At 42.8% G+C, this 13,312-nt stretch overlaps 1 protein-coding gene across 1 annotated transcript; it reads right to left on the reverse strand.

The window, feature by feature from the left end:
• Nucleotides 1-139: 139 nt before the first annotated feature.
• grtp1a (growth hormone regulated TBC protein 1a) lies at nucleotides 140-13,034 on the reverse strand. The gene is made up of 8 exons (XM_079421130.1): nucleotides 12,657-13,034; nucleotides 11,084-11,235; nucleotides 5,256-5,414; nucleotides 4,983-5,107; nucleotides 2,610-2,706; nucleotides 1,536-1,708; nucleotides 1,189-1,374; nucleotides 140-575 (listed from the first exon to the last, which is right to left on the reverse strand). The coding sequence occupies exons 1-8, from the start codon at nucleotides 12,740-12,742 to the stop codon at nucleotides 483-485; spliced, it is 1,071 nt and encodes a 356-aa protein (XP_079277256.1). The 5' UTR covers nucleotides 12,743-13,034; the 3' UTR covers nucleotides 140-482.
• Nucleotides 13,035-13,312: the final 278 nt, after the last annotated feature.

Below are 13,312 nucleotides of genomic sequence, written 5' to 3' on the forward strand. Positions count from 1 at the left end.
ATTTATTTTCTTGTTTTTAGTATTTTGCATATTTATATTAAAACAAAATGCTAAAAACAAGATTATTTAACTTTTAAAAATAAAACAAAAGGCTAAAAAAAAAAAAATTATAGTTCCAGTTAAGAATAACAACAGTGTTAGGAGTTTATGATCTTTTTATTTTTTCCAAAGGTGTTTGCATAAATTATTTAAACTAGTTTTGTAAACAAATATCAGCTATGCTTATGTATATGTATTTCTCGACTATTCAGCTTTAATGAGTGAGTTGTAGAGTTGAAGATCTCATCCTGAAGCTGCTTGTGCTCAAACACATCAGTCTGGAAGAGCTGGAAGTCACAGTATTATTGGTCTTAAACTAAGAAGAGGAAGTATTAAAGACATCAAGTCCAGCATCTCTGATTCTTCTACATCTACAAATATAAGAAAATACATCTTTATGACAGAGTCTGTGAGCGCACACGATCAGAGGGAATGTTTGAGCGTCAGGATTCTCCGGCCGTGATCCGAGCCCGGCAGCTCTGACGCAGTTTAGTGACCGTGGACCTGGAGAGACTCCCAGGCTCCTGAAAGATCCTCTGAGACCAGCAGAAGAAGAGCAGACTTCAGCTCAAACACTCACATGAGGTTAAGAAAGAAACGTGATCAAACGTTTGGGATCTGCATGAGTTTGATGTTTCTGAAAGTCTCTTCTTATGTATTTCTGTGATCTGCAGCTGTATTTTCAGCATCATTACTCCAGTCTTCAGTGTCACATGATCTTCAGAAATCATAATAATATACTGATTTACTGCTCAACAAACATTTCTGATTATTATCAATGTTGAAAACAGTTGTGCTGCACAATATTTTTGTGAAAACTGATGCATTTTATTTTTCAGGAATCATGTGACACTGAAGACTGGAGTAATGATGCTGAAAATACAGCTTTGATCACAGAAATAAATTACAGTTTAACACATATTCACATAGAAAACAGCTGTTTTACATTAGAATAATATTTCAGAAACTTTTACTGTATAAATGCAGCCTTGCTGAGCAGAAGAGACTCTTTCAAACATTAAAAATCATACTGACAGCAAACAGCAGTATATATGCTGGAGATCCAGATTTCCTGCTCCTGGAGGTCTTCAGGTAAACTCAGCAGGAAGTTGGATCTCCAGGAACAGGAAGTGGACAGGTGCGCTGTACCTGCATGAAAGCGTGGCAGTCCTCCACGAAGGCTCCTCTGGTGATGCGTTTGAAGCATTCGCAGACGTCTGGCAGGTTTTGCGCCTGCACGATCTGGTCCTGATGATGGTGGATCAGCGTCAGAGCCACACGGAACAGGATCTTGGATCCCTCGTAGAACAGACAGTCCCAGATCCGCAGAACCGTCTGAGGAGCACAGACACAGGGTCAGGACACTGCTAAAAAGCCTTACCTTGCTCAGTATTCTTGTCTTGTTTCTAGTCAAAATAACTCCTAAATCAAGATGCATTTGCTAGAAAAGCTCAATTTAAATGAAGTGCATTTTGCTTAAAACAAGTAAAATCCACCTCAACCGGCAGAACGTCGATGAAGAGGCAGATGAACCAGCGCGAGACCACCAGAGTCCACATGACACCGTGATCCTGCAGGATCCTCCAGACCGCCGGAACCTTGATCCGGACCAGCTCGCCCAGAACCTCCTGATCCACCTTCAGACCCAGCATCGCAGGAGTGTAGTAATCTGAGACCGGGGTCAGAGGCCACAGTGAGGTCTGATTCAGAGGTTTTAATAGTACTTTCACTGCTTCAAGAGTAGTTTGTGAAGGATTCTCAACCAGGGCCTCAGGATGACTTTTAAATTATTTAATTAATAATAAAAAACTTAAAAAAAAAATGCTAAAAACACAAAATATTAGTTAAGTATATCAAAAATTCTTAAAATGCTAAAAACAAATTAAAATATTTTAATTAAAATGCTGAAAACACAATAGATATTTAAAATTAAAACTTAAAATGTTGCAAACTAAAAATTACTTTATATTAGCAATAACTTAAAATGCTTTATTATTTAATTATATTATGAATAATTAACTTAAAATGCTAAAAACAAAAAATTGATTTATCTATATTAAAAATAATTAAAATGCTAAAAACAAAACAAAATTTGAAGTGCTAAATAATGCAAATTATTTAATCATATTAAATAAAACAATTGAATGTTAAAAACAAAACATTTTATCATCATTTATTTAAAAAAAATAAACAATTAAAATACTTAAATCATATTTATTTTTCCCTTCAATAACTGTTATTTTTATTAAAGAACATACAGGATCACATCCTGTACACACACACACACACACACACACACACAGAGCATTAATGTTTCATGATGATCATCTGTCAGTCAGACGTGGATCTGAGCTCTAGCAGGAACAGGAAGTGCAGTGCTGTAGGATCAGACCATGTGACCTGAGCTGAGTTTATTCATAGACGTGAGCTCAGAATACATCTGCTCATGTCTCACACACACACACACACTCTGTGACCTCTAATGAGAGTGTGTGTGTGTGTGTGTGTGTGTGTGTCTCTGTTCACATGAGTAAGCACTGGTCAGTGATCAGGAGGAAACAGAAACACACCTGGCAGGATTCTGTCCAGCAGCGCCTCCATCAGCCAGAACGATGTCTCCTCGTCCTTACTGATGATGAGCAGATATCCTGCGATGAAGTTCATTCCCTGAGAGAGTGAGAGTGTCAGAAACTCTCCGTCATACTGACAGGACGAGCGAACGGCTTCATGTGTGTTTCCACTGACTCAGTCACTTCATTTGCATTGGAAATACTGTGCAAATTTACACTGAAGAAACAAACTGACACAATGACTGACTTCATGAGAACATGGATGGACACCAGCTCTACGTATCCCATCAGGCACTCATCTGAACATGACTGATTCACCTGAACTGGACTGATTCACCTGAACTCGACTTATTCATCTGAACTCGACTGATTCACCTGAACGAGACTGATTCATCTGAACGTGACTGATTCATCTGAACGTGACTGATTCACCTGAACTCGACTTATTCACCTGAACTCGACTTATTCATCTGAACTCGACTGATTCACCAAAAACGAGACTTATTCATCTGAATGTGACTGATTCATCTGAACGTGACTGGTTCATCTGAACGTGACTGATTCATCTGAACGTGACTGATTCACCTGAACTCGACTTATTCATCTGAACTCGATTTATTCATCTGAACGTGACTGATTCATCTGAACGTGACTGATTCACCTGAACTCGACTTATTCATCTGAACTCGACTGATTCACCTGAACGAGACTGATTCATCTGAACGTGACTGATTCATCTGAACGTGACTGATTCACCTGAACTCGACTTATTCACCTGAACTCGACTTATTCATCTGAACTCGACTGATTCACCTGAACGAGACTTATTCATCTGAACTCGACTGATTCACCAAAAACGAGACTTATTCATCTGAATGTGACTGATTCATCTGAACGTGACTGGTTCATCTGAACGTGACTGATTCATCTGAACGTGACTGATTCACCTGAACTCGACTTATTCATCTGAACTCGATTTATTCATCTGAACGTGACTGATTCATCTGAACGTGACTGATTCATCTGAACGTGACTGATTCACCTGAACTCGACTTATTCATCTGAACTCGACTTATTCATCTTAACGTGACTGATTCATCTGAACGTGACAGATTCATCTGAACGTGACTGATTCACCTGAACTCGACTTATTCATCTGAACTCGTCTGATTCACCTGAACGAGACTTATTCATCTGAACGTGACTGATTCATCTGAACGTGACTGATTCACCTGAACGAGACTTATTCATCTGAACGCGACTGATTCATCTGAACTCGACTGATTCACCTGAACTCGACATATTCATCTGAACTCGACTGATTCACCTGAACGAGACTTATTCACCTGAACGAGACCTATTCATCTGAACTCGACTGATTCACCTGAACGAGACTTATTCACCTGAACGAGACCTATTCATCTGAACTCGACTGATTCACCTGAACGCGACTGATTCATCTGAACTCGACTGATTCACCTGAACAAGACTTATTCATCTGAACGTGACTGATTCACCTGAACGTGACTGATTCATCTGAACATGACTGATTCACCTGAACGAGACTTATTCATCTGAACGTGACTGATTCACCTGAATGAGACTTATTCATCTGAACGTGACTGATTCACCTGAACGTGACTGATTCATCTGAACTTGACTGATTCACCTGAACGTGACTGATTCATCTGAATGTGACTGATTCACCTGATCATTGATTCATCTGAACTCGACTGATTCACCAAACGAGACTTATTCATCTGAACTCGACTGATTCACCTGAACGAGACTTATTCATCTGAACGTGACTGATTCACCTGAATGCGACTGATTCATCTGAACTCGACTGATTCACCTAAACGAGACTTATTCATCTGAACGTGACTGATTCACCTGAACGTGACTGATTCATCTGAACATAACTGATTCACCTGAACGCGACTGATTCATCTGAATGCGACTGATTCACCTGAACGCGACTGATTCACCTGAACGCGACATTCACCTGAACGAGACTTATTCATCTGAACTCGACTGATTCACCTGATCATTAATGATTCATCTGAACTCGACTGATTCACCGAACGAGACTTATTCATCTGAACTCGACTGATTCACCTGAACGAGACTTATTCATCTGAACGTGACTGATTCACCTGAATGTGACTGATTCATCTGAACATGACTGATTCACCTGAACGCGACTGATTCATCTGAACATTAATGATTAATCTGAACTTGACTGATTCACCTGAACGCAACTGATTCACCTGAACACGACTGATTCACTGATTCCCCTGAACACAACTGATTCACTGATTCCCCTGAACAGCATTGTGTTTAGAGTTCAGGTGTGTGATCATGTGACCGTACCTGACAGTAACCGACTGCTTTATTGTGCTGTCCGTATGCCAGCAGCACGTTAAACAGCTCCTTCTGCAGACACGGATTCGCCGACTTACGGAAGTGAACGTTATCTGGGAAAGTTCTGTGCAGATCTGCAGGAAATCACACAGTACAGAGTAAACTAACATACATCAGCTGACTAATCTACAGACATGGAAAGATAAAGTGACTCAAGCGTATTGCTGTTACACTGATCATCATCACAGAGCGGTGTGTGTGTGTGTGTGTGTGAGGTCTGACCAGTGCGGATGGTCTCCACTAGTCTGGGGTCGTGTTGAGCATCCAGCAGAGACTGATAGTAGCCGGGGTTCCTCTCCTGACGCTCCTGCGCTCCACTCGCTGTCATCCACACCAGCGGACGATGCTCGTTTGGGACGCCCTTCCGTACGTACCGCTTCACTGCACACACACACACACACACACACACACACACACACACACAAACACAGAGAGTGACACACACACACAGACACACACAGAGAGAGAGACACACACACACACACACAGACAAACAGACAGACACACACACATGAACACACAAGAATAACCATCAGCAGCAGTACTGCAGGACGGACATGTTTACATTTCTGTATTTACATTTCTCAGAATCAAAAGACTGAATGAAGGTTCATTATGACAGTAAGAAGAAAGAAAGAAAGATTTTCAGTCACGCCCTCACAGCAGTGTTCACTAGTTCTGTGGAACTCAAAGGTCAAAGACGGTGTGTAAATGTACAACTTTTAAAAACAGTCATTTTTATTAATAATACTAAAATATATGATATATATTGTAATATATAATTTCTATATTAAATGTGATTCAACAGCTTTACATTTCAACTATTAATAACTATAAGAATATATTATTTATATAAATAATTTAACATTGTAATATATAAATTGTATAAATGTAATTTTAATATATTTTAAAAATAAGTGCAATTTTATATATGTTTAGTAGTATTTAATAATAATAAGGTAATATACAGTTATGTATTTTGAATATATAAATAATTTTTTAAAACATTTACTACATAAATTATTAAACGTAATTCCAATTTTTTTTATTTTACCATCTATTTTCTATATATAATGTAATTTAATATATTTTAAATATATTATAAAAGCAATTTGTATATACATTTAGTAGTATTTAATAATATTAATAATAATAATAAAAATAAGGTAATATATTATGTTTACATATGATATGAGGTGTAAATAACCACCGCATTATGGAGGATGATCAGAAATTTCTTTAGATTTTATTACTAATTTGTGTTTACATTGCTCAAAATAGCGCGATTAGCATGCTACGGAGAAACTAGCACCCAGGCAACAGACAAGTGATAGATCCTAAGTGGCGACGTCACGCACATGCAGTCTACTATGATTACTATATAATATTATTATTATTATTATTATAATTGCTACTATATAGGTTTACTATGTTGAGAGTTGCTGAAATCGCATTTGGTCTCGTACTGTATCGCGTATCTTGTCAGTGTCTGCACTTGCTTGGCCATTTTTAGTGATTAATAGGAAAGTGGGTCCAGCTGAATTCTAGCAGTGATTTGTTAGATAGGTATAAAAAAGGTTATTATACCGCGGCAGCCCTCGTGTGAAGCCCTCTTAGTGTGAAGCCCTCTTAGTGTGAAGCCCTCTTAGTGTGAAGCCTCTTAGCATGAAGCCTCTTAGTGTGAAGACCTCTTTGCCCTCTTAGTGTGAAGCCCTCTTAGTGTGAAGCCCTCTTAGTGTGAAGCCTCTTAGTGTGAAGCCTCTTAGTGTGAAGCCTCTTCGTGTGAAGCCCTCTTAGTGTGAAGCCCTCTTAGTGTGAAGCCTCTTAGTGTGAAGCCCTCTTAGTGTGAAGCCTCTTAGTGTGAAGCCCTCTTAGTGTGAAGCCCTCTTAGTGTGAAGCCTCTTAGTGTGATGCCCTCTTAGTGTGAAGCCCTCTTAGTGTGAAGCCCTCTTAGTGTGAAGCCTCTTAGTGTGAAGCCATCTTAGCATGAAGCCTCTTAGTGTGAAGACCTCTTTGCCCTCTTAGTGTGAAGCCCTCTTAGCGTGAAGCCCTCTTAGTGTGAAGCCTCTTCGTGTGAAGCCCTCTTAGTGTGAAGCCCTCTTAGTGTGAAGCCTCTTAGTGTGAAGCCCTCTTAGTGTGAAGCCCTCTTAGTGTGAAGCCTCTTAGTGTGATGCCCTCTTAGTGTGAAGCCCTCTTAGTGTGAAGCCCTCTTAGTGTGAAGCCTCTTAGTGTGAAGCCATCTTAGCATGAAGCCTCTTAGTGTGAAGACCTCTTTGCCCTCTTAGTGTGAAGCCCTCTTAGTGTGAAGCCCTCTTAGTGTGAAGCCCTCTTAGTGTGAAGCCTCTTAGTGTGAAGCCTCTTAGTGTGAAGCCCTCTTAGTGTGAAGCCCTCTTAGTGTGAAGCCCTCTTAGTGTGAAGCCTCTTAGTGTGAAGCCTCTTAGTGTGAAGCCTCTTAGTGTGAAGCCCTCTTAGTGTGAAGCCCTCTTAGTGTGAAGCCCTCTTAGTGTGAAGCCCTCTTAGTGTGAAGCCTCTTAGTGTGAAGCCCTCTTAGTGTGAAGCCCTCTTTGCCCTCTTAGTGTGAAGCCTCTTAGTGTGAAGCCCTCTTAGTGTGAAGCCCTCTTAGTGTGAAGCCTCTTAGTGTGAAGCCCTCTTAGTGTGAAGCCCTCTTAGTGTGAAGCCCTCTTAGTGTGAAGTCCTCTTTGCCCTCTTAGTGTGAAGCCCTCTTAGTGTGAAGCCCTCTTAGTGTGAAGCCTCTTAGTGTGAAGCCCTCTTAGTGTGAAGCCTCTTAGTGTGAAGCCCTCTTAGCGTGAAGCCTCTTAGTGTGAAGTCCTCTTTGCCCTCTTAGTGTGAAGCCTCTTAGTGTGAAGCCCTCTTAGTGTGAAGCCCTCTTAGTGTGAAGCCCTCTTAGTGTGAAGCCCTCTTAGTGTGAAGCCTCTTAGTGTGAAGCCCTCTTAGTGTGAAGCCTCTTAGTGTGAAGCCCTCTTAGTGTGAAGCCTTAGTGTGAAGCCCTCTTAGTGTGAAGCCTCTTAGTGTGAAGCCTCTTAGCGTGAAGCCCTCTTAGCGTGAAGCCCTCTTAGCGTGAAGCCTCTTAGCGTGAAGCCTCTTAGTGTGAAGCCCTCTTAGTGTGAAGCCTCTTAGTGTGAAGCCCTCTTAGTGTGAAGCCTCTTAGTGTGAAGCCTCTTAGTGTGAAGCCTCTTAGTGTGAAGCCTCTTAGTGTGAAGTCCTCTTTGCCCTCTTAGTGTGAAGCCTCTTAGTGTGAAGCCCTCTTAGTGTGAAGCCCTCTTAGTGTGAAGCCCTCTTAGCGTGAAGCCTCTTAGCGTGAAGCCTCTTAGCGTGAAGCCTCTTAGCGTGAAGCCCTCTTAGCGTGAAGCCCTCTTAGCGTGAAGCCCTCTTAGCGTGAAGCCTCTTAGCGTGAAGCCCTCTTAGCGTGAACCCTCTTAGCGTGAAGCCTCTTAGCGTGAAGCCCTCTTAGCGTGAAGCCTCTTAGCGTGAAGCCCTCTTAGTGTGAAGTCCTCTTTGCCCTCTTAGTGTGAAGCCCTCTTAGTGTGAAGCCCTCTTAGTGTGAAGCCCTCTTAGTGTGAAGCCCTCTTAGCGTGAAGCCCTCTTAGCGTGAAGCCCTCTTAGCGTGAAGCCTCTTAGCGTGAAGCCTCTTAGCGTGAAGCCTCTTAGCGTGAAGCCCTCTTAGCGTGAAGCCTCTTAGCGTGAAGCCTCTTAGCGTGAAGCCCTCTTAGCGTGAAGCCCTCTTAGCGTGAAGCCTCTTAGCGTGAAGCCTCTTAGCGTGAAGCCCTCTTAGCGTGAAGCCTCTTAGCGTGAAGCCTCTTAGCGTGAAGCCCTCTTAGCGTGAAGCCCTCTTAGTGTGAAGCCCTCTTAGAGTGAAGCCCTCTTAGTGTGAAGCCTCTTCGTGTGAAGCCTCTTAGTGTGAAGCCCTCTTAGTGTGAAGCCCTCTTCGTGTGAAGCCTCTTAGTGTGAAGCCCTCTTAGTGTGAAGCCCTCTTAGAGTGAAGCCCTCTTCGTGTGAAGCCTCTTCGTGTGAAGCCCTCTTAGTGTGAAGCCCTCTTAGTGTGAAGCCCTCTTAGTGTGAAGCCTCTTTGTGTGAAGCCCTCTTAGAGTGAAGCCCTCTTAGTGTGAAGCCCTCTTAGTGTGAAGCCTCTTAGTGTGAAGCCCTCTTAGCGTGAAGCCTCTTAGCGTGAAGCCTCTTAGCGTGAAGCCCTCTTAGCGTGAAGCCTCTTAGCGTGAAGCCTCTTAGCGTGAAGCCTCTTAGCTTAGTGTGAAGCCCCTTAGCTTAGTGTGAAGCCCTCTTAGTGTGAAGCCCTCTTAGCGTGAAGCCCTCTTAGCGTGAAGCCCTCTTAGCGTGAAGCCTCTTAGCGTGAAGCCCTCTTAGCGTGAAGCCCTCTTAGCGTGAAGCCCTCTTAGCGTGAAGCCCTCTTAGCGTGAAGCCTCTTCGTGTGAAGCCCTCTTAGTGTGAAGCCTCTTAGTGTGAAGCCCTCTTAGTGTGAAGCCCTCTTAGAGTGAAGCCCTCTTAGTGTGAAGCCCTCTTAGAGTGAAGCCCTCTTAGTGTGAAGCCTCTTAGTGTGAAGCCCTCTTAGTGTGAAGCCTCTTAGCGTGAAGCCTCTTAGCGTGAAGCCTCTTAGCGTGAAGCCTCTTAGCGTGAAGCCCTCTTAGCGTGAAGCCCTCTTAGCGTGAACCCTCTTAGCGTGAAGCCCTCTTAGCGTGAAGCCCTCTTAGCGTGAAGCCCTCTTAGCGTGAAGCCTCTTAGCGTGAAGCCTCTTAGCGTGAAGCCTCTTAGCGTGAAGCCTCTTAGCGTGAAGCCTCTTAGCGTGAAGCCTCTTCGTGTGAAGCCCTCTTCGTGTGAAGCCTCTTAGTGTGAAGCCCTCTTAGTGTGAAGCCCTCTTAGTGTGAAGCCCTCTTAGTGTGAAGCCCTCTTAGAGTGAAGCCCTCTTAGTGTGAAGCCTCTTAGTGTGAAGCCCTCTTAGTGTGAAGCCTCTTAGCGTGAAGCCTCTTAGCGTGAAGCCCTCTTAGCGTGAAGCCCTCTTAGCGTGAAGCCTCTTAGCGTGAAGCCTCTTAGCGTGAAGCCTCTTAGCGTGAAGCCCTCTTAGCGTGAAGCCCTCTTAGCGTGAACCCTCTTAGCGTGAAGCCCTCTTAGCGTGAAGCCCTCTTAGCGTGAAGCCTCTTAGTGTGAAGCCCTCTTAGTGTGAAGCCCTCTTAGTGTGAAGCCCTCTTAGTGTGAAGCCTCTTAGTGTGAAGCCCTCTTAGTGTGAAGCCTCTTAGTGTGAAGCCTCTTAGTGTGAAGCCTCTTAGTGTGAAGCCTCTTAGTGTGAAGCCCTCTTAGTGTGAAGCCTCTTAGTGTGAAGCCCTCTTAGTGTGAAGCCTCTTAGTGTGAAGCCTCTTAGTGTGAAGCCTCTTAGTGTGAAGCCTCTTCGTGTGAAGCCCTCTTAGCGTGAAGCCCTCTTAGCGTGAAGCCCTCTTAGCGTGAAGCCTCTTAGCGTGAAGCCTCTTAGCGTGAAGCCTCTTCGTGTGAAGCCTCTTCGTGTGAAGCCCTCTTAGTGTGAAGCCTCTTAGTGTGAAGCCCTCTTAGTGTGAAGCCCTCTTAGTGTGAAGCCCATCGACTCTACCGTGCGACTCCGACACCGGTTTTATTTTATTAATTTATTTTTTCCTTTATATGTTTACTATTGAAATGTTGTTGTTGTATGCATTTGTCAATTTTATTTAATTTCTGTATTTTCTTAAATGTGTGGGTATAGAGTATTTACAGAGTGTTAACTTTTAGTTTTAGTTACTTTTTCTTATTTGTAAGTCGCTTTGGATAAAAGCGTCTGCTAAATGACTAAAAGTAAGTAAATATTATGTATAAATAATTGTTTTAATTGTTAAATATAAATTATATATTAAATGTAAATCCACAGCTTATATATATATATATATATATATATATATATATAAATTGAATTCCACAATGACTTTCTTCTTTCTGTGGAACATAAAAATAAAATTTTGATTGATGATGATGATGATGATGGTACACAAATACACTGCGCTGACGTCACACACCCTTCAGGTTCCTGTCCACTCGCCGCTTGCCCTGCAGAAGTTTGGACCACTTGATGGACCTCCTGGTGAGAACGGCCAGATACTCGGACATCAGCTCCTCGTAGGACTCATAGTCGAAATCATCGGAGCGCTCGAAGCCGTACGGATCCACACTGAAACACAAGACTCCTCAGGTGTGTGCTCAGGTGAGAGACTCCTGAAGGAATCTCAGCCCTGAGGCCATGTTTACAGCCGCTCATCTACCACGGGTTAACCAGCTAACCAGATAAACACACACTAACAGTCCAGCAAACAGGGCTATGAAGGTCGTTTTAAGACCAAGTTAAGAAAATATACAAAAAAAACTGAATAGAACACAATACATCCGTATGATTTCTACATCTACATGTCTGTAAATGAGTTAGCAACACTTCATTATAAATGCAATACTATATTGAATTATAGTAATTATGATTTATTATGTATATATATGTGTGTGTTAAGTATAAATTTATATAAATATATAGTTAAACATTTAATTTAAATATTAATTGTATGATATAAAAATTGTATTTGTTTATTTTTCAAAATGAAATGAGTTTACAGTATGATTAAAACAAGAACAAATACCTGCTATTCAAATATTATTCAAATATTATTCTAATATTATTTCCCGCTGACATTTCTTCTGGTCTTTAGCGTAAACTCCCTTCATTTTGCTCAATATTTCAGAAAACAAGACTTCATTCGTTCATTTTGCATCTCAAGTAAATGTATTTTGATTTGAATTTGTCCTGCAAAAAACGACATTTAATTCTGCGATACATTCAACATGTAATACACTGACTTTAAGACCTTTACATTAACTCTTTTAAAGAACCTGAACAAAGATCTGTCATCAGGACACACCTGGGAAAACTGACACCTGCGTGCGTGTGTGTGTGTGTGTGTGTGTGTGTGTGTGTGTGTGTGAGAGAGAGTGAGAGAGTGTGTGTGTGTGAGAGAGTGAGAGTGTGTGTGTGTGAGTGAGAGAGAGAGTGTGTGAGTGTGTGTGTGTGTGTGAGAGTGTGTGTGTGAGAGAGAGAGTGTGTGTGTGCGTGTGAGAGAGTGTGTGTGTGAGAGAGAGAGAGAGAGAGAGAGAGAGAGAGAGAGAGTGTGTGTGTGAGAGAGAGAGTGTGTGTGTGCGTGTGAGAGAGTATGTGTGTGAGAGAGAGAGAGAGAGAGAGAGAGAGAGAGTGTGTGTGTGAGAGAGAGAGTGTGTGTGTGCGTGTGAGAGAGTGTGTGTGTGAGAGAGAGAGAGAGAGAGAGAGAGTGTGTGTGTGTGTGTGTGTGTGTGTGTGTGTGTGTGAGAGAGTGAGAGAGTGTGTGTGTGTGAGAGTGAGAGTGTGTGTGTGTGTGTGTGAGAGAGAGAGAGAGAGAGAGAGAGAGAGAGAGTGTTAGTGTGTGTGTGTGTGTGTTTCTATTCTTATTATTTAATTCCCATATTCCATCAAAGTAAAAAAGGGCTTCCTAAAATATGTGTGAGAGCGAGTGTTGTATAGTTAGTGTAGTGTGTAGTGTAGTGTGTATAGTTAGTGTAGTGTGTAGTGCGCACCTGGCCGCTCTCTCTCGCGCGGTGCTCGGCGCGTTGATGCGCAGCTGCGGCGGATTGGAGCGTCGCGTCCCGTTGCGCTGCTCCATAATCAGACCTCAGAGCTCCGCGACTCCATTCACAATCACAGCCGCTCCGCGTTGCTCCGTTGTTGCATGGACGCCGATTATTCCGAACGCGACGCGACAACGCGTCACGTAAGAGAAACTTTTCCCACTCCGCCACAGCAATGTCCCGTTCCGTTCTCCCGCGGGACAGCGATAATCCGGTAATCACACCGACACCGAGCTCAGCAGCACGCCGACTTCTGATCGCAGCGCGCGTTTGGACGCGGCATCCATAGCAAACACTGCGATTAATTTCTCCAGAGAACTCGAGGACACACGTCCATCAAGCCGAGGGGGCGGGGCTACGAGCGTGGAGTACACGCCCCTCCGCACGCAATCGTTCGCACGTCAGTCAAACCGAGGGGCGGGATTTGTGCGTGAAGGCCACGCCTCTTTGTCACGCAGTGTTTTACCAGAAGCAGTAATTAGAGCCTCTTGTCTGAGCCTGTCTTTAATTAGGATCATATAGCGAGTTTGTAAACAGCTCCTGCATGAATAAAAGACTTCACTACACACATGGACCATGCAGGTATTATTTTAAGCACCTTTACA

The sequence above is a fragment of the Barbus barbus genome (assembly GCF_936440315.1).
Source record: "Barbus barbus genome assembly, chromosome: 7".
NCBI lineage: Eukaryota > Metazoa > Chordata > Actinopteri > Cypriniformes > Cyprinidae > Barbus > Barbus barbus.

Excerpts from the sequence above, each read along its gene's own strand:
- grtp1a (XM_079421130.1), bottom strand. The coding sequence starts at position 12,742 with ATGGAGCAGCGCAACGGGACGCGACGCTCCAATCCGCCGCAGCTGCGC. Across the intron at positions 5,415-11,083 it reads AGTGGACAGGAACCTGAAGG|TGAAGCGGTACGTACGGAAG; the intron begins GTGTGTGACGTC and ends GTGTGTGTGCAG. Across the intron at positions 576-1,188 it reads ACTGCCACGCTTTCATGCAG|AGGATCTTTCAGGAGCCTGG; the intron begins GTACAGCGCACC and ends TGCTGGTCTCAG.